This window comes from Leptinotarsa decemlineata, unplaced genomic scaffold (assembly GCF_025532065.1).
Source record: "Leptinotarsa decemlineata unplaced genomic scaffold, Ldec_3_MD MMD2_tig00000251_RagTag_RagTag, whole genome shotgun sequence".
NCBI lineage: Eukaryota > Metazoa > Arthropoda > Insecta > Coleoptera > Chrysomelidae > Leptinotarsa > Leptinotarsa decemlineata.
Genome location: NW_027412547.1, coordinates 3,551,629 through 3,577,857, shown reverse-complemented (window position 1 = coordinate 3,577,857; position 26,229 = coordinate 3,551,629). Strand labels below are relative to the sequence as shown.

Genomic DNA, 26,229 nt, shown 5'->3' with positions numbered 1-26,229 from the left:
CAGCAAACTAGACGCATTACGCAAGAAAAAATCTCACCATTACAGAAAGTGCGCGGAAAATCAGCACTATAAATGAAATGACAGAAATGAGAGCTTCAGTTTCAGTTAATACGCCAAGAAGAGTAGGTACTTCGACCACGCCACTGAAGATGACTGCCACAGTTGCAGTTGAAATGTTTGAAGTCAAAGAAGACAACGGCAAAACCCGGAAAACAAACAAAACATTGATCAAAAGTTCTTATAAAGTGATTAATGAATAACAATGTTAGCGAAACATGTGATAGTTTTGAAATAAAGTTTACAAATATCAAATTGTACGGTATAGTTCATGACAGCCATAATAATAATAATAATAATAATAATAATATACTTTATTTCAAAAAATGCAGACTAATACAGCTGAAGCAGTAATGAAGACATAGAATGAAAAGGCGTCACAGTGAAAAACATTAAACATTTGTATATATAAAATCTAAAAAAAAATTAAATAATAAAGTAGATATGAAATATGTTGCAAAAATATTCATAAACATATATTGAAGACATATAGAGTTGCCTATCAGGTGGGAAAATTACAATTAAAATATTCACCAGTATTATATGGTTCATTTTCTATAATAATTTTTTTAATTTCTTTCTTGAATTTGCTGATGCCATTGATTGATTTTATTCGATCTGGCAGTTTATTGAAAAATTTTATACACATGTAGTGAGGACTACTTTCTGTTATAGATAGTCTGTGTAATGGATACATGATATTTCTCGTTCTTGTTTCATGCCCGTGTGAAATATTATAGGTCAAAAAGGTATCTTTATTTTTGAAAAAATATATTAAGCATTCATATATATATATGCCAAAAATTGTCATTATATTATTCTTCCGAAAACACCCTCTACATGATGCTATGTAGGCCATGTTTAACATAACCCGTAAGGTTCTTTTTTGTATTACAAAAATTTTTTGAACATCATGACTACATCCCCAAAACAAAATTCCGTACTTTGCCACCGATTCGAAGCTGGAATGATATATTATTTTCATTGAGTTTGGGTGGAGATATTTGTTGAGAGATCTTATAGCATAAAGCACCCTATTGAGTTTCATACATAGATCTTCTATATGTTCTGACCAGGTCAGAAATTCATTGATATATAAACCAAGAAACTTTGATTTTGATGTTATTTCTCTCTCTTTTGTAGCTATTTTGATTGTCGGTGGACATTCCAACTGCAACTGTCTTGAGCGAAACAATACTGTGTGGGTTTTTGATTCGTTAAGAATTAATTTGTTGCTATCAAACCATTCTTTTGTTTTTTTAAAGAGATTTTCAGTATTTTCTATGATTTTTGGGAAATTTTCACCGCCAATCAATATATTTGTATCATCAGCATAGCTTGTTATGAACTGATCATTTCTGGTATTCATTGAGCATAAGTCATTGGTAAAGATTATAAATAGAATCGGTCCACCAATCACTCAATGCTTGTTTCATGATTTTTTGTTTATAGTGCACTTGATAGAAATTTCAAATTGAAATGAAAAACAGTGCACTTTGTTTCATCTCTCTAAATACCGCAGTTTTCCCGTAATTAATCATTAAAAATCGAATATGGTAGTGAGGTGACGTCACGACCCTATTCCCGCTTCTTGTTCGATTGACCAATAGAAACAATAGAAATAATCAACATTGCCAAACCGTAAAATTTACGAAGCCTATAATTATCAATTCAATTGTGGAAGTGTATATGAAACCGTTAACGTTTCAATTGATGAAAAATTCTCCACATGGAATAAAATGTAATGTTTGGAAATAAGTTCTATATCTAAAATCATTACACAAAGTCGATAGATCATAAAATATTTACCTAAACTATGATTTTATGCATTATTTAATAATATACAGTTATGAAAATAAAAAAATATAGCAAACTGGATAAAAGAATCATTTCAAATATTTAATTTATTCTACAATCCTCAATCTGTAGAACTGCAATTTATTACAAAAAAAAACGATTCCTACATACATACCTCTTTCTAATATAGCTACTAAATTCAAGCGTTATAGACTCGCTTGGGTAATCTGTTGAAACTTCCAAAACTTGAGAGGAAGGTTGAATGAGGTCAAGTATAGACAGAATTGATTGTACTCGAACTGATCCAACAAAAGCTTCTGAGGTAATATCAATTCATGTGATAAAATTCAATGAAGTAAAATGTATCATACTTTCAGCAACAATATTAACTCCAGATAATACTTTCCGTGGAGAATACTTGAAGTTGAAATAAAAAACTGTGTTAATAAATTCAATATTTTTGTCTCCCTCTCATTCATAGTCACTTTTTAAATGAGACACGCGGCCAATTTAAATTCTTGCTTTTCGAATTATTCTTTTTTCTGCAAATTTAAGAGATTTTGGGACCGATTAGGCTTGACTAACTAGATAAGTCTTTAAGCAAGCCAGTATCATTTTCCATAGCACGAAACAAACCCATCTTTCTTTGAAATTTCATTAAATTACAGACTTTTACTGGGACGACGTTAGTTAACTCTGTTGGCAATGAAGTCCGTCAATTTCTCTAAGATGTAAATAATAGTTTTCAGAATAATAACAGCAATACAAAACGTCATAAGCAATCTGTTGAATTCAGCAACTTGATAATTCACAGATGTGGCGTTGCAAATAATGCAAGCTTAAATAAACATAATTTTTTTCATTTTCAGTTCCCGTAGATTGGCAAATTGCCCAAAATGCAGAGCCATTAGCCAATCAAGCAGAAGAATACACATAACCTAATTCACCAAGAAACAAATAAAAATATAGTCAGTCATTCTTTTCTTTTGTATTGTTGAAAATATTTTTATTTTTGTCCCTCTAAACGTTTCGATAAAAGATCCATTTTATTCAATCAGTAAAGTACTACGTAGTGGTACTTAGTTCTATACATTTCTCATTTCCATCAGATAATGATTATAGTTCATTGCGATGGTAAGAAGTGGTATATTATGGTTTTTTCATGATGTGAACATATATGATTTATTATAGGAAGAAATATCACGAGAAGACGCAAACCTATCGACTTGTCTAAAAAATTTGGAACTCGATGTTACTAATAAGAAGCCTATCAAGATCAACAACACCAAAGTCAATCCATTTATGCGAAGACGCTCCAAATCACTCTCATCTGTAAATTCCAGTACAGAATGTTACTGCAATGTAAAAAACTCGTATGTAAAACATAGTACATCATTCAAGAGACCAAATACTAAAGTTTTACGGGAACCTGTTCTAAAATTTGTAAAATACACAAAAAAAAATCACAAGCCTGTTTTGAAGACCAGTAATAAGTATGTCAAGAGAAGAGATAAACAGTTTGGAGATTGTTTTACTGATGGAAAACAAGATTTTAAGTCAATTGTGGACGCTTGCAATGATATGAGTTTAAATAATACTTTTGGCAAGTCTAATGATTACAGTTCTCACAGTTTTTCAGTGGCACGTCCTCAGACAAAAATTCAAAGGACCACTGGTACAAATTCAGGCACAAGTAGCTGTTCTCATCAAGCTCGCATGAATATACACTCTCCATGTGATGTTACAATTGACGAACTAGCTAGTTATTTTGAGACTTTTGTACATATTCCCAAAAAAATGAGCTCTATGGCTGAGATGATGTATATTTGAGTTTGTAGATATTATTTCAGGTTACTGATAAATCGATGGTATCCATTAGTTGATTATGATATATTTATTATTTAGAATGAGATTCAATCATATTTTGATCAGATTGGTTTAAAATTTCATCAATTTCAATATTAAACTCTGTCAAAAAAGCACAAAGATGATTATTTCACTTAAGATCTGTTTGGATTTCAGCTAGATATATATGAAAACATCGGTAGGAATATTTTTAGAACAAATAAGTACATTTGTTCTTGAGCTGAATATACATGTCCAAGATAAGGAGAGCCAATATGGAAAAATTGTTGACTGTGAGAGAAACGAAGTTGGTTGAATTAGAGTTCATTTAAATGGTGTTGTTTCAAAATTTGAAAATATATATTATGCCTGATACATCGGTGAAGTTTGAAATAGAAAAGGTTATATTTTTTAGGAGTGATTAATTTTTGGGAAAGTTTTTGGCTTTCTTACTCCATCTTGATACAAAAAATGTGGGAATTTTCCAAAGAAAGAAAGGAAGCAATCAATTATAACTCTTACGATCAGTTTCAGTCTGTAATATAAAATCGTAATTTATGAATGAATTGTTTTTTTCTTACAACATTATTCAGTTTGGTACTGAAGAGCCCTAAGGCAAGTGTCTTACTGCAAAACATCGATGTTTACCAGTGAGAATGACAGTGTTTTATGTAAGTGAAATTTCTTACCTTTCATTTAGTACGTTGTGTAGGAATCCTGTGAATGAAATCTGATTCAATTCCATAACGAATGCTTGGAATACAAACTGAGTGGAGAAAAGTGTTTTTTTGTATAATTGTTTCAAAGGAATTTTTCATTTGTGTAATTTAATGTTTATATGAAAGAGCTGTTTCGAGATAGCTCTTCTTCCAGTTTGTGTCCGAAAGTTACTTCTTTGCATGATCTACACACCTTTGTAGAGTTACTTTTTTGAAATTGATTGCTCCGTTCCTTTCTTTGGAAGATTCCCACATTCTTTTGTATCAAGTTGGAGTAGTAGAAAGCCAAAAACTTTTTTTCTCATCAGTTAAGGTTTTGCCAAAAAGGCTTACTTATAAAGTGATTATTTTTTCTGCTCTTCATAGAAAACTCAAATTAGTGATGGTTTCTCAGATACGAATCATCAGAAAACTCTTATATAGCTTGAAAAGTGGAAATCAAAAAATTTACTGATTTATAATGTCATCTTGAATTACAAAATTGAAATTTTGAAATTCGAAATTTTATTTTTTTTTTAATATCTCCGAAATTGATTCCAATTTCACAGCTTAACTGGCATATGAGACCAATGAGTTCACAAGATTTATGATGTCGCCACTGGACTTGCGCTGTCAAAAAAAAAAAATTTATTGACCTCAAATTACATTTGCTTAGGTACATCCTACAGAAAATGTAAAAAATATACATACACTACATAAGAAAAAATTTCACACTACAACAGTTATGACTCATATATAGACATTCTTATATCGCCATATGAGTTCTTGGTCTCTGTAACTGCATTGAATTATGTAGCATTGAATAAAGGTCGGTGCGACGAACATAATTCAGGTTTCAGGCTGTGTGTACTCAAGTCCACTGTAGCTTCGATTGTGCAATGTTCATATTGAAATTTATAGTTTTGATGAAACGTTTTCAACATAAAATTCAATACTATAACCACACAATAATTTCTAAAGCAACCAATACAAAAATGTTCAGCACAAACTTTACATCTTAAATTTGTTTGAGGGCACTTTCTTGCTACGATTCTTCCTATTCTGGCCTTCAATTTCAAATAGCACAAAATGTAACGTCTTCTTGCTTTTCATCTGAAATCTTCTGATTTCTGAGCCGTTTCATTAGTTTTCATACGTCCAATTACTACTTGTTACCTGAATTTAGTAATTTATGCATTTTCATTGGCATCTGTGATTTGTATTAGTAGCTCTGTTGCTTATTTTCTGTACCACTTCAAAGCACATAGTGTAGAATTGTAGCTTTTTGCTTGATCAGATATATCGATGTATGATTTATATTTGTTATACTGAAACACATTGACTGGTTTTTGTGTATCTCCCATTCTTCTTTTGATGGTAACCATTTCATCCTTATATTTTGTGCAAAGTATTAGTATATCTCTTGGATCTTTCCATTTTTGCACAATGATTCTTAAATTACATTCTGGTGTCACACTTTCTCTAGTGTCTAATTTTGTGTTCAAGTTAATAATTCCAATCAAACGAGTCTGCCGTTCCAGCAACATATGTGAGAAACTATGTTGCTGTATGTCCTTTTTTTCAGATCGACTATCAAATTCATTACAAGTTTGTTGGGACATGGCTTCCTTGAGTTTGTTTGTTACCACAATAACTTCAAAATCATATGTATATGTATATATGGAATTATACTACATTTTGTTGTTTGACCAGTAACTTTCAACAGTCGGAAATGTGCACAAACCCATCCACATAATTATTCCAAAGAACTTCTCCATTTCAGTGTTACTAGTGTTATGCCATGTTGTTGAAAAAGACTTGGAAAAATATTTTTTTCTATCAGTTGATATGCATTGGTACGTAGTCATTTCTCTCACCATAAGGTTCATTATATAAACATATACAAATGACTTGTAAAATTCGAATGGTCTCTTCTAAACCATGTCCTCATGAATTGTATGAATATTTTTTTAAAATCAATATTTCTTCATATATGTCCATTTCTTCGTCGGTAGAGTTGAATTTTCTGACATTAGTTATATTACTCTTTAAATTGTTTCGCTGTATTTCCTTGTTGGGATCTAAAGGCAATGTGTAATCTCCATCACAAAGAAATTATTGAAGAAGTTTTTCGAGATGGTGTTGTCCCTTTTCATAAGACATTTTGAGTTCATAGCACAGTGAAATCTAAGACAATACCTTGCTGATTACCACCATCCATATGCCCATCACACATTATATAAGTTGAAACAGGAAAACAAAGAATCAATGCATGGATAATAACACATCATAATTTGTTTTGGTTGACTCGTGAAGTGCAGCGCAAGACCAATGTTTTACCATATAAAAAAAAACGTCATTTCCTAAAAATAATTCAAATGGAATGTTTTTTAATTAAAAAACGATGTTTTAAATAATTTTAAATGGCAGTCGAAGTGTTAACTAATTTCTATAATGTGCGACTTTTCCCTAATTTCCGATTTTCCTATTGGCCCTCCTCATCTTGGACAAACAGTATAACGAATGTAATGAGAATCTACAACTCTTTTGTCACTGAAAAGCACTTTGGTGATAGAATACTTCATGTGTGAGAAGCCATAGTCTTGTGCGCTCCTTACTTTTATGAGCTTTTTTTTCACATAAGTCAGACTCCATGCTTAGTTGACAGAAAACATCATTTACTGTATATCATATTTGTTTAAACTTCCTCCTAAACTAGTGTTCCTCCTTATGGATGACTCTCTGGTACATTTTTGCATCAATAAGTGAAATTTGTATTTTCAATTATAAATAAATATTTTTGAAACTTTTTTAATCATTGACTTCATAAATTATAAAGGTGAAGTGTATGTGTTCCTGCAAAGACTCATAGATTGCTTTATCCAGATGAAAAACTGATGAATAATCCCTGCCTTGCCAGCCTTATTAACATTTATCTGACAGTGCCGATCGAGAGATAGAATTTTGAAAATGATAAACTGCAAATTCACTTGAGAAAATCAATTGTTATCCGAAAATAGGAAACAACACATACGCATGGAGTCAACAACAGGAGCTGACCGCACATTTGTGGTTCCAGTTAGAAGACCTAGAATTCCCAGGCTACATCTAACATGACCACGTAGGCAGCTATAGCTACCTGCGTGACATCGGGGTCCAGGTAAGTAAACAAAGATATACATGCTATCTACCGTGTATGATATAAATAAAAAATGAAACAATTCGTGGACACAGCACTCCAAAAAAGGACAAACCGCGGATACGTATTTCTGGCTATTGGTCTCATCAGCGTGGTGAAGCCAAGTGCAAAGATGTGCAACACTTGTTTGCTGAAAATAGGAAACAACACATACGCACGGAGTCCTATATCTTTGTTTTTATCCTGGACCCGGATGTCACGCAGGTAGCTATAGCCGCCTTCGTGGTCATGTTAGATGTAGCCTGGGAATTCTAGGTCTTCTAACTGGAACCACAAATGTGCGGTTGACTCCTGTTGTTGACTCAGTGCGTATGTGTTGTTTCCTATTTTCGGCAGTGTTGTGTTCACGAATTGTTTCATTTTTGATTTATATCATACACACTCGATAGCATGTATATGTTATGTTTTGTTCGTGGGTTTGGTTTTGAATTATTTGTGAAAGTCCAGGGAAGGTTTGAAGGTAAGTAATTATAAAAAATAATAATAATAATAATATTAAAAGAACTCGAGAACGGCTGGACCAATTTTTATGATTTTTGGATTCGTTCTCATCGGGAATAGAATAATAACTATTGAAAATGATATTTCATCAATAATAATCGTAATAATAATAATAAAAGAACTCAAGAATGGTTGAACCCGTTTTTATGATTTTTGTGGTTTTGGATTTGTCTTCAATGAGTACCTAGGTATTGAAAAATAATATTTCATCAATAAAAATTAAAATAATAATAAGAGAACGCAAGACTGGCTGGGCCAATTTAGATAAATTTTATGTTCTTAGATTTTTCTTGGTCGGGAATAGGATAATATGGATTAAAATGTGATATTTCATCAATAAAAATAATGATAATAAAAGAGGTAAAGCATCAGTGATAATAGTGACATATTATAATAAAACACAACTGATAGTTCACATGTATATCGCAGGGTGCTTTACTGAAGAGAGTACTTTAATTCCACTTCCTATTCATTTTATTATAAAAAAAATATGTTTTTCCGTTAACCAGCTGTCGCACCCCTACGGACAACCTTCAGTGGTAGAAACTTGTGAGAGCTAAGGATTACCGAGGTATTACCTTTTAACGTGAGATTCCTACCAATATCATTTATTTCATTATACTCAATAATTTTGTATCAATTTTAAAATCCTTAATCTGCCCATTCATTCATTCGTCGGAACGACGAAACTTCAGAAGGTGATCCGTTAGGTCGCTGTAAGAAAAAAAACTCATGAACATATGTCCGCAGTTGCTTGGTTTCTGAGATACAGGGCGTTGAAGTTTAAAAAAAACGATAAAGGTATTTATAAAATATTATAAATATCCTTACACCGATTTGATTAAAATTTGTTACAGTAATTTGAAGTAATAAGGCGCTCATTTAGCCTGGACTAGATTGAAATTATTAGGTCCAGTGGCGTTTCAGTGGGCACCACAGCCAATAATATTGAGGAAAAAAGAGAACGCCACTGATTTTTCTCGAATTTTTTTATTTTTTAGATTAAGCAACTTTATTGTCGCTTGTATTTTCTTCATATCAAGCTTCTTTTCAAAAGGTTTGGTACACTAAGAGAGAAGTTTTGGAAATAGTGCTGCTGAGGTACCTGCATCTGAAAAATCAGTATTAAATTGATGTATTAGCTACTGATTCATAATTTAAAAACTCTCTTCATTGTCCACTCAAACATTTCGTTTACACCAGCCCTACATGAGTGTAAGTTATTTGGCATATGTTTCAAGTACGATGATAGGTTCATCATCAGGACCAGAAGATTTATTGATGTTGAACAGTTTCATTTTTCGCGAATGGGGACAGTGAGTGAAGTTGTTTTTCTTCAGCTTGTGGCACTGGCGCATTGTTAATTGCCTAGTGAATTTATGACCAACATTTTGTGACTAACTAGCAAACAGTTTACATCAATTTCTTTGGTTATGCAGTCCTTCACTTTCATGTTCGACTAGGCTTATATTCATGAATGTTAGTTTATTTCTAGTTTGAGCAGTTTGGTTCACGTTTATAAACGAAATCAAAACTATGAGAATTTAGGCTTTCACCTCCGGAATCACGAATATATAGAACAAAATCCCGGATGATAGACCGTGGTTGAATCGAACCTTAAGAAGAAAACGTTTCGTTTGCTACCGCGGCAAACATCATCAGTGGTACGAGCGTTGACTGTGAGGACGAAGGTCATATCTCGAAGTTTCAGCAACAACTGACTGAGGTATAACCTTCGCCCCCTTAGTCAACGCACATACCACTGATGATGTCGGCCAAAACGTTTGGTACTTGAGGAAACTATTTCACAATTATCATGCTTCGTTCGAGAATTGAACATGATGTTTGTACTTAGACCAAGAGACTTCATCTACATTGTATTTCATTATGCAATTCTCAACCGACCTGGCATTTATCTTCAATTTCCTCATACCCCTCATCTAACAGTACCTATCATTGGGGGCTGAGTCTTGTAGCGTAGCAGTGCGTAACACTATTAAACACGCAGAACGGTTGTTTGTTTCAGTTCATGAACAGGTCTAGAAGACTATATTTATCAGTACGGTTTTTATCGTCTAGTGCGAAGAAACATTATTCGCATTCAGACTTCGGGATAACAAGATTCGAAATACTCGATATTAATGTCATAACGAAGAAACGAAAATATCGTGATAACTATGTTTCATTTTTGGTCTCTGATGAATGTTGGAGTTGGATATTTACTTTGTGCTTTGATTGAAATGGTGAGTTGATTTTAAATTTTCGAGAATGAGTATCTATCGAATTATGTATTTATAAATCATTTCATCGTTTTCGTTAGTTCAACCGTGGAAGCGTTATTGGACCACATACTATGTATTACCCACACACACACACACACACACACACACACACACACACACACACACACACACACACACACACACACACACACACACACACACACACACACACATATTATGCCACTTTTTTAATGAGATTGTACCTATTGGTAACTTCTAAACAATGAAAGTTAAAAGTTCGATTAAATGGAGAAAAAGTTGCATTCATAGAAGCATTGTCAAATTGTTCAAACAAATCGAGAATATCAGGGCCGATTATTGAGATATAAGAAAAAAGAAGTCGATAAAAAACTGATTTTTTCCTCCACAAAAAAAGAATTTCGTTGAATATTTAAAGAAAAGTAAGTTCTGTCATTTAAGATTTTTTTTCCAACGTTACTTCAAATATCAAGAAAAAATGTTACGGGCATTTTTCACTCGATAGGTAATTCTTCTCGATTTGACGTGATCAAATTTCTAATCCAACGTTTCTTACTCTCTGGACCACCCTCAACCTAATTGTTTTCAATACGGACCTGCATACTTTTTGACAGTTTTCGAAATAACTTTTCACGCTGAATTCAGCGATATATCGTACAATGTCATTGATTTTGGGGTGATTTTGACCCTTATCTAATATTCTTTAGTTCGGATCTGTATTACATTCACCTTCAGTTTAATTAAGAACATGCAATACATTTCGATTAAAAAATCAACTCACTCATCCCAAACTGATTGTATTTTATCAGAATAGGAGAAATAAACAAGTAATAATTATTTACCTAGGTATTTCAAAAGGAGAGAAAAAACAAATTCATTATAATGAAACGAAACCATCATTTATTTGAAAAAATGAATTGAATAATTTTTCGAAAGTTAATGAAAATTATTGAAGTGAGTGTTAGAAATGTTCACCATTTTGTAAAATACACTTTGCGGTTCTAGATTTCAAACTTCTTATACATTCTTATGCATTCTCAATCTTCTCACGAAGAATCTGTATTGCCGGATTTGTAGTACCATACATTTTATTTTTGGGATATGTTCACAAATGAAAATTCAATGGATTTAAATCTGGAGATTTGGCAGGGTATGCCGTTGGACCTCTTGTTCCAATCCACGAATCAGGAAAAGTTCGTTTTAAATAATCTGTGACTATTGTTGAGTTGTGTGGGCCACATCCGTTCTGTGGTAACCAGAGACGGTTACGCCGATACAGTATATAGGAAGATCATTCAACATTTTCTCTATAATTTCCACATATTTTGTCTCCGCATATTTAACCATATGTTCAAAGTAAAATGATATTGATATCTAACTTCATGAATTGAGTTAGGATTTTCTGTGGCAAAAAAATGTTTGTCGTTTCGTCTCCTCAAATTATATTGGGCGCAAGATTGTTGTTATTCCGCACCATCCGTTGAAACCGAATACAGAATTGCAACCTTCTTTCAGAATCATTACAATATACTTTTTGCACGGCTTGGTATTTATAGTTATGATAGTTATGGAGGGTCGAATAGATCCACTCACTTTAGACCTAACCTAACCTATAGTTATTGTATCCGTGTCTCTTGACTATTTTATTAACAGCACCTTTTGATAAATTGCATTCACTGGCCATAGTTCTTGATCTTATTCCTGAATTCATTCGAATTTGGGTCTAAACATTCATAGGCTCGTTTCATCTTACATAAGGAACTCTAATATATCGGTTGGTCGTATCGACCAAATGAAATTAATTTCTGCTTTTCATAGTGGGAAATAACTTGCGATGAATCTTCCAAATTGAAGACGCTGCACAGGTGCCTGATGGTTTTACTTCAGCTTTCTGTGCGGCATTAGCTGGGTTAGTTGTTGTTTTTCCGTCGGGTATCTGCCACACGTACCTACAAAGAGGTAGGTCTACATGAGAGGAGGCAAGGTTGATGTGACTTGACGTCGGGCCTCAATCTGCCTACTCCCCAGGTCTCGTCACGAGTTCTCACTAAGGTCTCAATCTGCCTACTCCTTAGATTGACAAATTTGTCAATGAATCCCAGGGTATATATGACATTCTGATTGTCATAGAACTTATGTAGGCCGGACCAACAGACGTGTGATAAGTAGAATGTATGAACATCAACTTGCTCTCCGAAAGTCAGACCAATCCTCAGCCCTGTCCAACCTTTCAGGTTGGAAAGTCTTTGACCTAATTTTCCGATGCTCATCCCTACCAAGACGTCCGGTGATGGTAATTACCCGAAGCCTCGCCCCCACATTTCCACTTCAGTAGCGCCAGCTGATATAAGTACCGGCGAGCGCCCTCAGTTCAATGTAAGGAGTGGGCAGATTGAGGACCCGACGTCAAGTCACATCAACTTTTTGAAACTGGCTCCAAATTCGGAGCCGAAACGTCGTTCACTGAACTCCTATTTCTTGATGTATGTCTGCAACGCTCTCAACAGGTGGTGTGATTGACCTTGAATTGATTTGTTCACTATTTATAGCATCTACGTTTTGTGAGTTCAAACGATCTTCAGTATCATTTTTGTTCGATAAAGACTCTTGATTTATGCCGATTGGAGTAGAATACCTAATGATTAGAGCCAGTTTGTTCCAGATATCCCTCTTCACCTCGTGGTGCTAAATGTTTGTTCGAAACAGTTGTTTCCTCCCGTCGGCTAATTTCACATACGAATAATCTGGATTTGATTCAAGCAATTCGACTTCTTCTACTAGGGTTTTATGTTTGTTAGTTCGTGTATGTCTTCTCATAAAGACAGTTCCAGGACTTGTTAACCAAGAAGGCATTGCTTTTCCATTGGCAGATTTTCGATTTTGTAAAAACATTCGTTCATGTGGGGTAGCATTTGTAGATGTGCAAAGGAGGGATCATATGGAATGTTTCAGTCCTCTGGAATGAAGAGCCAACTCATTTGTGTTCCAAATACCTAATTCCATTATTTCGTCCACTCTGGCCATTGCCTTGATGATTATATGCTGTAGTTCGACTAGTGGCAATTGCCTTTCGATTGAAAGATCCTTTGAGTTCTGATGACATAAACGAGGAACCTCGATCAAAATAGATACACTACTAGGTGATCCAAATAGCGAGAAAAGCAATGTGAGATATTTGACAACGGTTGTTGCGGATATGTCAGAACATGGAAAATCAAATGGAAATCTTGACTACTACTGTCAACAGGTATCGATTTCTTGATGTAGACGGTAATGGTCCCTAGAAATCGAGAGCTAAACGTTCGTACAGTTGCTTTAATTAACTGACCTTGTGTTTAGTAGAAACGGCGCTTGACTAAAGCACAAACAGAACATGTTGACGTTATTCTCTTCATTTCCTCCATAGAATATGTCACATGGGTGACAAAGAGACTGATGGATATTAAACAACTCTGACAAGTATCTGCTAGCGTTAACATTGACTCTCGATACTGCATCGGCTAGTGTAGAAATCCTATGAATGATATCTGATTTAATTCCATACGGAATATTTTAAATACAAACTGAGTAGAGAAGAGTTTTTTGTATAATTCAGTGTTCATATGAAAGTATTTGTTTCGAAAGAATTTTTCTTACGTGTAATTCAATGTTTGATGCGGAAGTAGCTGTTTCAGGAGGACTTTTTCTTCCAATTTGTGTCAGAAACTTACTTCTTTGCATGATCCACACATCTATGTATAGAGTTACTCCTTTCAAAATTGATTGCTTTGCTTCCTTTCTTTGGAAGATTACCACATTTTTTTGTATCATGGTGGAGTAGTCACTTCTAAAAATATAACCCTTTCAATGTTTACTATCTGATCTACATTTAGTTGTAGTATTAGAATAGATGTAGGCTGTTGCGAAAAAACAAGCGTCTACACTACAGTAAGAGTTGGGTTTTTCAATTGGCGCGGGTAGATTTTGGCGCCCCGTGGCGGCCATTTTGTTTTGGTGACATCTGTCAAATCTTTTGTTTATAATTCAGTTGTTCATGCCAAATCATCATGGCAAGTTACACGACTGAACAGCACGTTCAAATGATAAAACTTTATTATCAAAATGAGTGTTTGCTAACGCAAACGTTGCGCGCATTACGCCCATTTTACGGTAGACGTGGTGGCCCTTCACAATCGACTCTTCAACGTTTGGTGGCCAAATTTGAGACGACCGGTTCAGTAAACAATTAGCCAACACCCGTACGTTCAAGGAACGCAAGATCGGCCGAGAACATCGCCACGGTCTGTGAAAGTGTACAGCAGAACCCGATGCAGTCCATTCCTCGCCGTGCACAAGACTTTCGCAGACTTCAACTTGGCGAATTTTGCGTCGGGACTTGGGCCTACAGCCGTACAAGATCCAACTGACCCAGGAGCTCAAAGTTTATGACCATAGACAAAGCCGTTTGTTCGCTGACTGGGCTTCGAATCGTTTGGCAGAGGACCCCAATTTTGGCCGAAAAATCATCTTTAGTGACGAGGCGCATTTTTGGATGAATGGCTGTGTTAACAAGCAAAATTGCCGTATATGGGCCGACACCAACCCACCCGAGGTTCACCAGGTGATAATGCATCCTCAAAAAGTTACCGTTTTGTGTGGATTTTGTGCCGGCGGCGTAATTGGTCCGTACTTTTTTGAAAACGACGTTAGTGAGGCGGTCACCGTCAACAGCGAGCGCTACAGAACGATGATAACTAATTTCTTATGGCCCAAATTGAACCATATGGACCTAGACGACATGTGGTTCCAGTAGGACGGCGCTACGTGCCACACAGCAAACGCCACGATTGACATTTTGCATGAACGATTTGAGGGTATGGTTATCTCTCGCAGGGGTGATTTGAATTGGCCACCAAGGTCATGCGATTTGACCCCTCTAGACTTTTTCCTGTGGGGTTTCTTGAAGTCGCAGGTCTATGCAAATAAACCACAATCAACCGATGCCCCAAAGGTGAACATAATACAGGCCATCGGTCAAATTCATCCGAATCTATGCGGAAGAGTCATTGAAAATTGGACCACTCGGATCCGTGCCACCGTAAGAAGCCGAGGCGGGCATTTGAATGATGTCATATTCCACACTTAATGTCATACATGCACCTTTCAAATAAAAAAATAATTTTGTTAATACCTCACACACAGCTTGTTTTATTCCATTTCAACATCTACCCCCCTTATTGAAAAACCCAGTATAAATCTAATCAACGTCTTTTGTTACAGGTTTCAGTAGCTGCACAGGACTATGAAGGTATGTGTAATATTTTCTAAACTAGTCACTAAGTACTTCCTTAGATCCCGGATTATTATGAACTTGTTGGCATATACCTTAAGTTAAAATGGTCAAACCATTTCACAACAAAGGTTGTGAAAAATACTTCCTTTTAAAGTAAATAAACATCCAATACTGGTTCCAAGTTACCTGACTCAAAACTAAAAAGATATATAAAGAATTGAAAAACCATGGGACGAATATTTTTGAATCTATCTACCTATATTGATATAAGTGTGAAATTTTGTGAGGATGGATTGTATGTAGGTATGTTTGTGGCTCTTTCACGCCTAAACGACTGAACAAATTTAGATGAAACTTCACATAAATACAGCCTATACATCAGACTAACATATAGACTACAATTTACAAGATTTTGTTCAATTTTGGTCATAATATAACGATAAGTAATAAGTAGAAGTCGGAAAAATTCTTGCTTCCTGAGAACTCTTTTTACAATGCACATTTTAGAATATCTGTCAAATTCTTATAAAAATTGATACAAATTGTCGTTTCAACTATTAAATATGGATAAACTTTGTCTTTCTCACTGAGTAATGTGGACGAAACGTTCAAAAGTTATCATGATAAGATTAACTTGACGCAACGTAGTAAGCCATTTCGCGTCGCGTCTCCTGTAAGACGATGGGAAACGATGCGCAGGGGTAGAGGGGCGGTTTGAGCAATGAACCGTCATCGCCGAGAACGCGACCAGAACGCGGGCAGACGCGTGAGGGCAGACGTCGTTGACGGTTGTGTTACTTTATAGGCCACATAAATCGATTCTCGAAGCTATTCATTACTTAGAGCAGATCTTTGGTGGTGGAGATTCCCTTTCTTGATGCTTATTTACGCTATACAAATAACCTACCTGCATATTTCAAGGTTTTAGGTTCAGTAGCTTCGGCTGTACATCAATATAAGAGTGTCAGTCAATCAATAGGTACTCACTTATACAATACTAATAGCTGTTCCTCGTTGTTTAACCCGCGTTGCCGTGGGAACCTACCGTATGTGTTATTCCAGGTCATGATCTATTTATATACCAACACACATTTGAATCCGTTGATCTGTTTCGGCGTAAAAAAGTAAAAAACGTGAATACATAGGTACATTACATTCATCCATCGTCACAAACTTTACGTATTTATTATATTAGTAGAAGTAAGATTAATAAGGATTATAGGTACCATCAGTGTATTTCATTCTAATCCTTTCAGCTTTTTTGCTGATGCTATTCAACATTGTATAAGTTCACTTGAAAAATTTGCTGTATAACCTTCATCGAATACGCTTTTGTATTTGCTGATTCGAATCACATTGCCTACTCTAAAATCAACCCTTTTATATTCATTAGGCTTTTTGACATACTTGTACAAGCTTCATTCTGATGATTTTATTAATTTTGAACAGGTCTGTATCTGAAAGGATTTTTAGCCACTCATGGTGTCCTTCAATGTTCTAATAACTCGTTCAACAATGGCAGCTTTCTCAATGCTAAATGTTCAATGATGATTGATGTTTTCTCATTATTAATGAAATTGTGCATTATCTAATTCATTGCCGTGATCAGGTTGTATTTTGCATCTCTCAACACCCTACCCAAATCTGAAGTAACTGACTTTCTACTTTAATTTTCCAAATGCCTTGTTCAAACGAACATTGAAAAACAGTTTATCATAATTAGAGCATATGGTTGCATTTCTATGAAATCTATTCGCCATAAATCTGAAAAACATTTATCGAGAGAAATTTTGTCGCGCCATATTATGTGATCCACGTACAACCTGCCTTTGTGCATTATTCATGTTACTTCTCTATGTATCAGACATAGAGAAGTAAGTTCTATCCATGATGATAAAGCTAATTATCTAGTTCTCCAGTGTTTTGGTAGAAATGTAGCTATTCCACTTCAAAAATCCATCGTAAGGGTATCTATGGACAACTGAGTAACTTCATAAATCAATCAAATAATATGTCGATAGGACTAATAAGTCTTTTAGTCGTGGTCGTTCTTTCTCCACCTGATTCCTCAGTTATGGCTAATACTTCTATTTCATTATCGGGCCCAGTATGTTCGGCCGTTCGTGAACTACAAAGTAATCAAAGGTGATCAACCAATTCTTTCAACCTAATCCAAAACATAATATGCGTATTTTTGAATAGTATTTTTGAGAGGGTCATATTTTAGGTGTGCTAAATGTTCCTTATATCTTATTTCAATAGATCTTTTTGTCTATCCATATTATTTTGCGTCGCAATCCTTACATTTAATTTCGTAAATTCCAGATTTTTCCGAATTCTCGACATTGTCTTTTAGATTTCCTAATAAGGTTCTGTAGTGTATGACAGTCGCCCATTATATTTTGCAACAAAACCATTCCATAGACTTCAGTTCATTCAATTAGTTAGACAAGTTAACAACAACAGTCATTTTAGATGCCTATAAGAGTATAGAAATAGGTAAACATAATAATATTATGAATAACGATGGTGAATCAATACCTTATAGTATACTATATAGCTTGTTAAAATAATATTTTAATAATTACATTTACCTGACTATTACATAAGGACACATTGTAAAATTAAATTAACACTAGTAAATAAGGCAATATTGTGAAATTAATATAAGACAATGAAACGCAGGTACCTAGAGGAGTTATATGAATAAGGATAACATTATAAGTATATTTAGTTTAATTTTCCTCAAGAAGATGAACACTTGGTGATCGAAATATTCATTTAAGAAATATAAAATGAATTAATATAAAAAAAACTTAGAAAAAGCCTTCATTTACGAGCTTTCATGTTATATAAATTGTGTAATGAAGTTATTATTTATTAGTAAAAATTTTAAAGGTAAAGATTACTTATCGTACAGTACTGAGGCTATAAATCTTATTATTTAATTAAATTCAAATCTTATCATTTAAAATTTAATTTTGTAAAGTAATTGGATGTAATTCAAATCTTATTTTTATCTTTTTAGAGCGTGAACGAGAGCTTTTTTGGGGTTTTTCAATATAATTTTTTCTGTTATGAATCAGATAATATACAACTCATCACTCAGTTTTGATGAAAATAAGAAAAAAATGATAAATGTTATTCCATAAAATGTTTTCATTTTCACATTCATCAATGAGATCTGTCGTAATGAATGAAATTATTGTGTTTTTGCTCATTTTCAGTTGCCGAAATACAGTGCACATTTGCCAGTAGCACTAATACAGGATCGACAGACTCAATTATAGCAAAATTGAGAAAACCGGATGGTTTCAAAGGTAACCCAATTTTTGCCGACGATCGTGGGGTAGATCCGGAAATAGATTCATCGTGTCAAATTCGTCAAGATTCCAGTGATCCTTCGGCAACGAGATACAATTTAAAAATTATGGATTTCAGTAGATGTGGAGTTCTTAAACGGAATGTAAGTAGTGCTTTGAAATAGGTCTTCTACGTTCTGATCCCTTATCAGTGCTTTACGAAGCACCGGAGGAAGCCAGGCCTGCCTCTGCCAGTTTTTATTATACTCGTATAATTCATTTTAATTTTTCTCTATTCTGTTGTGTGAAACTTTATATAAATTTTGTTGCAGTCCAAAATTCTTATTTCAATAAGTTTTGGTATATATCTCAGTTGTTCAAATGATTTCCAAAAAGTTACAGTGAAAGTAAATCTATCCATAAACTCATTGGAAGATGCACTTTCCCATTTGAATTTTTAAAGCTTGTTTTATAGTTCTTTTCCCAAAGAAAACGATTGAAAGTCATAATAATATTGGTGTCTTCGATTATAAACTTCAGTCACTTCTGAAACCATCCTAAAACTGAATAAAAAAATAATAAATACGTACTGATTAGAATTGAAATATTCTTCGGGAATCAACACATCAAAGAAATGATGTCACTTATTTTATTTTGTAGCATAACAATTAGAATAAATCAAAGGTTCTGAAATTACCGGAAAACAAATACTCCGGAATTGTCAGGTGAAAAAAATTCAAAAATAATTAACCAGTTTCTCCAGAAAAATACCCTAACTTTTACATACAGAGACGAGCTTCAAGTAGATTTTGTCTTCGAACATAGAATTCACAAATCATTATTCTTTTTCCAATTATTAAACTGGAAAACAAAATATTTAGTTAATTCATGAAATCTGAATTGTGAATGGAGATAATGGCAAAATGAAATGTCTCCATTGTTGATCTATCATCTAGTTTTCTAACTCTTAACATATTTTATGTTCTTTTACATATGTAAATATCAATGTTCTTTAGAAATAATGATTTTTTATACCAAGCTTTTTGTCACCACTTTCGTTGATGGCATTGAATCAATATTCATTCAATCGCTACAAGAAACAAGAATATATTTAATTAATTATTGTTGTTTCTTGCGTGCCAATAGTAGGTTGGTATTATATACTAAGAAATAAGAAATATCAAAATATTTCATAAGCCAACTCCCAATTTCCACTTTGTCACAGTTTACATATCTTTCGAATATTAAATTTCCAAAATATGACGTTATTTTTTATAGTAGTAGTAGATGTTTCACAAACATTATTTTGTCAACGTGAAGCAAATTTGTATGTATCTGAAAAGAGTGTGTGAAATTTATCTCATTCACCTACCAGTATTATCGCCTTCCAAAGTAAAAAATGAGTGTGTAGGTAATCTTTTCTACCCTTGTTAGAATTTCATTTTCTTGGTATCATGATTGAGGTAGCAGCAATTTCTTTATCGTCAAAAATGTTTTGTAAAAATGAAATTACCGAATGTAATTACCCAATGTAAATGTGTAGAGTTATACACTAATAATAAGCTTTATAGTTCACAACTTACTCTGATAACTCATCCAGAATAACATAATTTACACGTCCATTTTTCGTTTATTGGAAGACAGTCGAAAGCAATACATATTTTACTTTTTGGGAAACTAATATTTTGGCTTTCTACTCAGCTATCTTTATACAAAAAAAATGTGGGAATCTTCCAAAGAAAGGAAGGACGCAATCAATTTCAAAATAAACTCTTCACAAAGATGTGTAGATCATGCAAAAAGGTAACTTTCAACCACAAACTGGAAGAAAAAGCCCTTTGAATATCCTACAATGAAGTGTTATTTAAATAATATATACCGGATTTTTGTCAAGTATCGGCCAGTACCATCACATATTTTTATTCAATAGTATATTCTTCAATTTTCATAGCCAAAAAATTATTTTTGGTTTGGGGGTGTAAATGGACCAATGGACAATTTTCATTGTTTTTCTCATCAAATACCCTAATTTATATTATATCCTATTTAATTCATGAAATATATGTGATGTAAGTTTAACAAATTCTATGTTTTTTAGGGTTTTGTTCACGTGAGGGTATGGTTTCCACAATTCCCAGGCGTGGTGATGCAATCCGATCAAGAACTAATAATTATGTGCAAACCTCCAGAGCCCACAGTAATTGAAAATAAGGCAGCTGGGTTTGCTGGTAGTTTGTGAGTATTAACATTATTTTCTCACTTTCAACAAAATAATTCACGCTCAATTAAAAATTCGAGGTGAAATAACATTCTCTTTTCCTACACAATAAAGCAATATTTCGACTCCTAATGAATACCTACCTAACAGTAAATCAGTGAATTTGTGAATCAATATATTTTAATTTATCAATTCCAGAGTCATTCTTTATATTTCACACAATTTTTATCAATTTGATTGTTCTCAACATGCAAGTGTTTGAACTCCAATATCATGTTTGACTGATTATGCCGTCAACTGAAAAAAAAATTGTTTTATTTTTAATAAAAAAAACAAATTTATTATTTGAAAACTCTGCGTCCACACTTGATGCAGAAATAAGATTATTTTGTCCAGTGGGGGAGTTTTCCTGTTTCCACCGAATTTCTTTAGTTTGGTCTTCCATTGTCTAATATTATATAAAATGATTTGAAATCCCCGAAAGAATCAATACAAATAAAAATTAAAAAGAATAGCTGAAAATAACAATTAAATTAAGCGAGCAAAAAAAAAACAAAAAACATTTAAAAGATATCACGGTGAAATAAAATACAAGTAAAAAATAGAACAATTAAACAAAAAATTAAAATTAAGAGATTCTGAGCCAAGTTACTTCACAATATTATATTATATTATATTATATTATATTATATTATATTATATTATATTATATTATATTATATTATATTATATTATATTATATTATATTATATTATATTATATTATATTATATTATATTATATTATATTATATTATATTATACGACTCAAACAAACAAGAAGGAATATGTTATAAATATTTTTATCACGATTGAAATTAAAGAAGAATGTTCATTTATATTTTAGCCCACATGGAGCTCGTATTTCGGGAGTTGTTGAGGAAACACCAGGTCGTCTAGAATACGAAGTAGCTCTTTACAAAGAAGCCTCATCTTCCAGATTGACCAATTCTTCGAGTAATGAATTACCCATAGATCAAGCAGTACCTATAGGGACCAAGTTACAGCTACGAGCAAGAATTAGTCTAGACTCTGCTTGGAAATATGTGAAACTCATGGAAGTTACCGTTAGTCCAGATCCAGATGATCCTCATGTGAGTGGGAGCGTTGCACTTGTAAAAGATGGGTGAGTAATGATTTATTAACTTTGTTCTTATTCGTGGATTTTGTCAGTAATTTCCCCCTCCACCGGTCTTTTACCTAAACTCAAGTGGAAATGGAAGCGGAATTGTCATTAAAACCGCGGATAAGTCAGTACAAAAATATAAGGAATATTGCAAAAGATAATAATTCTGACTAAACATATACACTTGAAAATGTTGAGGAGTGTGTTTTATCTGAAGCAAAAAAAGACGGAACTCACGGATATAACTTTTAAAAATTAGGGTGAACCGAGGACACGTGTTTCTGGCTATTAACTTTATCAGCGTGGTGTAGTCAAGTACAAAAAATCACACCTGGCTTGCCGAAAACATCAGGAATATTCGTAACCCCCAAACATTTATTAATATTTTATGATGTGACATTAAAAAATACATATAACCCTCAATTTTCACCCTTTCATCACCAACTCCTACTTTTAGTAATTTAATCAGCTATTTTCGCCAGGCGTCTACCGGTGTCACTTCTCACTTAGTAGGGCACGGAGTAGGGATGAGAACGAAGCCGGTCAGCCGGTCTCCTGCCACTCTCACATAATGAGCCTTCTCTCACTGCCTTCACAGTTTTCGTCCACTATCATTGTTTATCCATCGAGCGTAGATATTGTTTGCGATGCCGATTATCCAACAGTTTTTGAACTCATTGAATTTGCCAGTCATGCCGCCGCATAATTCCAAACTGAAGGTTGGATCGCTCAGTAACTTATCATTAAAAAATTAATGAAAAACGTTGTCCAAGCCAGCATTTTTAATGGCGAGTTCCGGGGTAGAAATATATTAATACCACGAATCCCTATTATACCTACTGATGTGCAAATACATTTCAAGCCCGGTACTGATAATATGGCAAGTATCCCGAAACCGGTCTATCGGTTGGTCGTACCGACCAAGTTGAATTAATTTCTGCCTTTCATATGCAGGAAGAAACTTGCGACGAATATTCTAAATGGAAAAAATTGCACAGGTGCCTGATGGTTTTACTTCAGCTTTCTCCGCGGCATTAGCTGGGTTGGTTGTTATCTTTCCATCGGGTATCTGCCAAATTTACGTACAGAATCGTAGGTTCATATGAGAAGTAAGAGGTAAGCTGTTTTTCACCTGAACTTTGGGCATGTACTGCACCAGATTGGTCAACCCACCAACGCCGTTATAAAAACTTGGCAAGCTAACTTGGGTGTCAGACCAATGGGTGGTACCACTTATATCTTGCTTGCGTTTACGCAGTTATTTTTATCAAGTACTGTTCTTGATTTTATATTGTGTTAGTTAGGGAAGCTATAGATTATGCTAGAGACGACCCCTCCCGATATAGAAGGCCCCGACACTCTGTCGAATGAGGCCCTCATGTTCCCTGTTAAAGGACGAACAAATTTTTCATCCATGCCACCCCAGCCAGGTAGGGGTACCCCGTGAAGGGCGGTACTGATATCTGAGGACTTCATACTGCCAACATACCCTCAGTCATGAACCCATTTGTCGTTCTTCGACAAAAATCAGCCAAACGGGTAAGGGAGCTGGGCTACAACCTGAATGAAACCAAGACGACTGGTCACATATTGTGAACATTTCAGGTTAGAGTAAAGGGGCCCCTGTCTGACAACAAAGAGATCCTCGCTGGGGTGTCGCAGGGAGCTGTGCTTTCTCCCACGTCATACTCGCTCTACACCAGCGACCTCCCGAGGTCCGAGCAGGTGAAGGTGTCTCTCTACGCCTATGACACGGCTCTCCTCTCATCTTCCATGGGTCGGGAGCTCGGCGTCGTCTACATGCAACGTGCATTGGACGACCTCGAGCGCTGGTACCTCGAGTGGAAAATCCGAGTGAACCCAGAAAAAACCCAGGCGATAACCATGGGAAGAACGATATCTTCTCCGGCTAGGAAAGTGAGGGTTTCTGGAAGTGAGATCAACTGGCAAGCGCGGGTAAAGTACCTCGGCCTTCTAATAGACCGTAGGCTCACCAGGAACCCCACATTATATCCGTTAAAACAAGGATCGAGGTCCGGATAGCTACTCTGTACCCTCTGATCAACAGAAGATCTAAAATGAGCCTTAGAAACAAAATTACCATTTACAACACGATGTTCAAGCCTGTCATCATGTATGCTCAAGGCGTCTGGAGACAAGCGGCTTCGTCTAATATCTCCATTCTGGAGATATTGCAAAACAAGATAGTACGGATGATTGTGAATGCTCCGTAGTTCGTGCGGAATGAAGTCATCCGCGGAGATTTGCAGCTACCTTCCATTCGGCAGTCCATTCAGTCGAGGAATCGGCGAGTTTTTGATAGCGTGGAAACACACGATAATCCGTTAGTTAGGGAAGCTATAGACTATGCTGTAGAAGACCCCTCCCGATATAGAAGGCACCGACACTGTCGAGTGAGGCTCCCATATCCCCCGTTAACAGATGAACAATTTTTTCATCCATCTCACCGTAGCCAGGTAGGGGTACACCGTGAAGGGCGGCACTGATGTCTAAGAACATTCATGTCGCCATGCCACCATCAGTTATGACTCATTTGTCCCTCTGTCAATCACCAGTTAAAAGGTAAAGGAGTCAGGCTCTAACCTGACCTAAATCAAGATGGCTATATCGTGTCACATATTGTCTTCAATCGAGGACCGCCTGCTCGTTACTGACGATGCCCAACAGGTTGAAACAACTGTCTATCGGTTGTTCTTAAATTAAAATCGATATGGAAATGATCAGAATATTATTTTTCATTATTGATTTCGAGTGAAACGGTTCAAACTCATTTTGATTTCTTCCAGATGCAGAAACAGAGATTTTTCCTCAATAATTCCGCATCAACCTTCACGATATAGAGAAAGGCCCAATGAAGTTTTTCTGGACTTTGAAGCATTTCTTCTCAGCACAATGAAAGAACGTTCCACCCTCTGGATCCATTCCCAAATAAAAGCGTGTATGGAAGTTATTGACTGTCAACCTGATTTCTGCTTAGATCTTTATGAACCTTCTGGCCATGGAAGGAAGAAACGTAAAGTTGACGATATTGAACTAATGGAAGATGTCAGTATACTGAAATACAATGACACACAATTCACAAAAATCAAAGGCAATTTGGAATATACCGTTCTGATACCGGGAGAGTTTTATCACAAGGCAACATCTCTCGAGAGCAGCTGTAGTACATTTTTGGTGATTGTTGCTATTTTAGGATGTTTATTATTTTTATCGGCATTTTTAATGTTTTGGTTAACAACTCGCTTACATTCTGCTTTATTGATGGCTGATAATAAAAATAAGAATATAGACCAGCTGGTACGTGATGCGAAAAAATATTCAGTTTCTGGATATATGGGTAGGGCCACTACGCAATAAAGGAGTATGAATAATCTCTCGAGTCGTTGTTTGATTATATTGTGGAAAATATGTGATTTCTCATTGTTTCCAGAATCTTATGAAATATCTTTCTGTAGTTATTTCTATTTTCTGTTCGCAATTGAGATTGTGACGAAAGTTTATAGATGATAACTTCCTAAACTAACTATGGAATTTCATGAATTTTTTATGCTTACACCAAAATTAAGAACAAATATCACATGAAATATCATTCGAATCCAGTTGGAGATTAAGATAAGATGAATATTCAGAATGATCTGCCTTTTCGAAAACTCACTTGTTTTGTTTTTGTCATTTCGCAATGTATTTATATCAAGTCACTTATAGTAATAATGATCAATTGTGTCATTCTGAATTTTTTACGTTAATATTACCAAAATTCATATCAATGTTCTCTATAGGGATCGATAAAATTTCAATTTTCTGGATGATTTCAAAAAGTCATTTGGAAATACCCACAATTAATGAATAACTAGAATAATGAACCCTTTGAACACATAATCAGTGATAGTAATTC

General features: G+C 34.7%; 2 protein-coding genes across 3 annotated transcripts; both read left to right on the top strand.

Moving 5' to 3' along the window:
- The first annotated feature begins 2,779 nt into the window (after nucleotides 1-2,779).
- On the top strand, nucleotides 2,780-7,207 carry LOC111505163 (uncharacterized). The gene is made up of 2 exons (XM_074173543.1): nucleotides 2,780-2,988; nucleotides 3,046-7,207. Exons 1-2 carry the CDS (start codon nucleotides 2,986-2,988, stop codon nucleotides 3,682-3,684), a joined length of 642 nt encoding a protein of 213 aa, XP_074029644.1. The 5' UTR covers nucleotides 2,780-2,985; the 3' UTR covers nucleotides 3,685-7,207.
- Nucleotides 7,208-10,093: 2,886 nt separating this feature from the next.
- Nucleotides 10,094-25,713, top strand: LOC111505174 (uncharacterized). 2 transcript variants are annotated; one of them, XM_023159944.2, is made up of 6 exons: nucleotides 10,094-10,340; nucleotides 15,618-15,645; nucleotides 18,858-19,096; nucleotides 21,031-21,167; nucleotides 22,035-22,313; nucleotides 25,121-25,713. In XM_023159944.2, the coding sequence occupies exons 1-6, from the start codon at nucleotides 10,275-10,277 to the stop codon at nucleotides 25,689-25,691; spliced, it is 1,320 nt and encodes a 439-aa protein (XP_023015712.2). In that variant the 5' UTR covers nucleotides 10,094-10,274; the 3' UTR covers nucleotides 25,692-25,713. The 2 variants fall into 2 exon arrangements, with proteins under 2 accessions (XP_023015712.2, XP_074029643.1); XM_074173542.1 differs by lacking the exon at nucleotides 10,094-10,340 and adding an exon at nucleotides 14,734-15,435.
- Nucleotides 25,714-26,229: the final 516 nt, after the last annotated feature.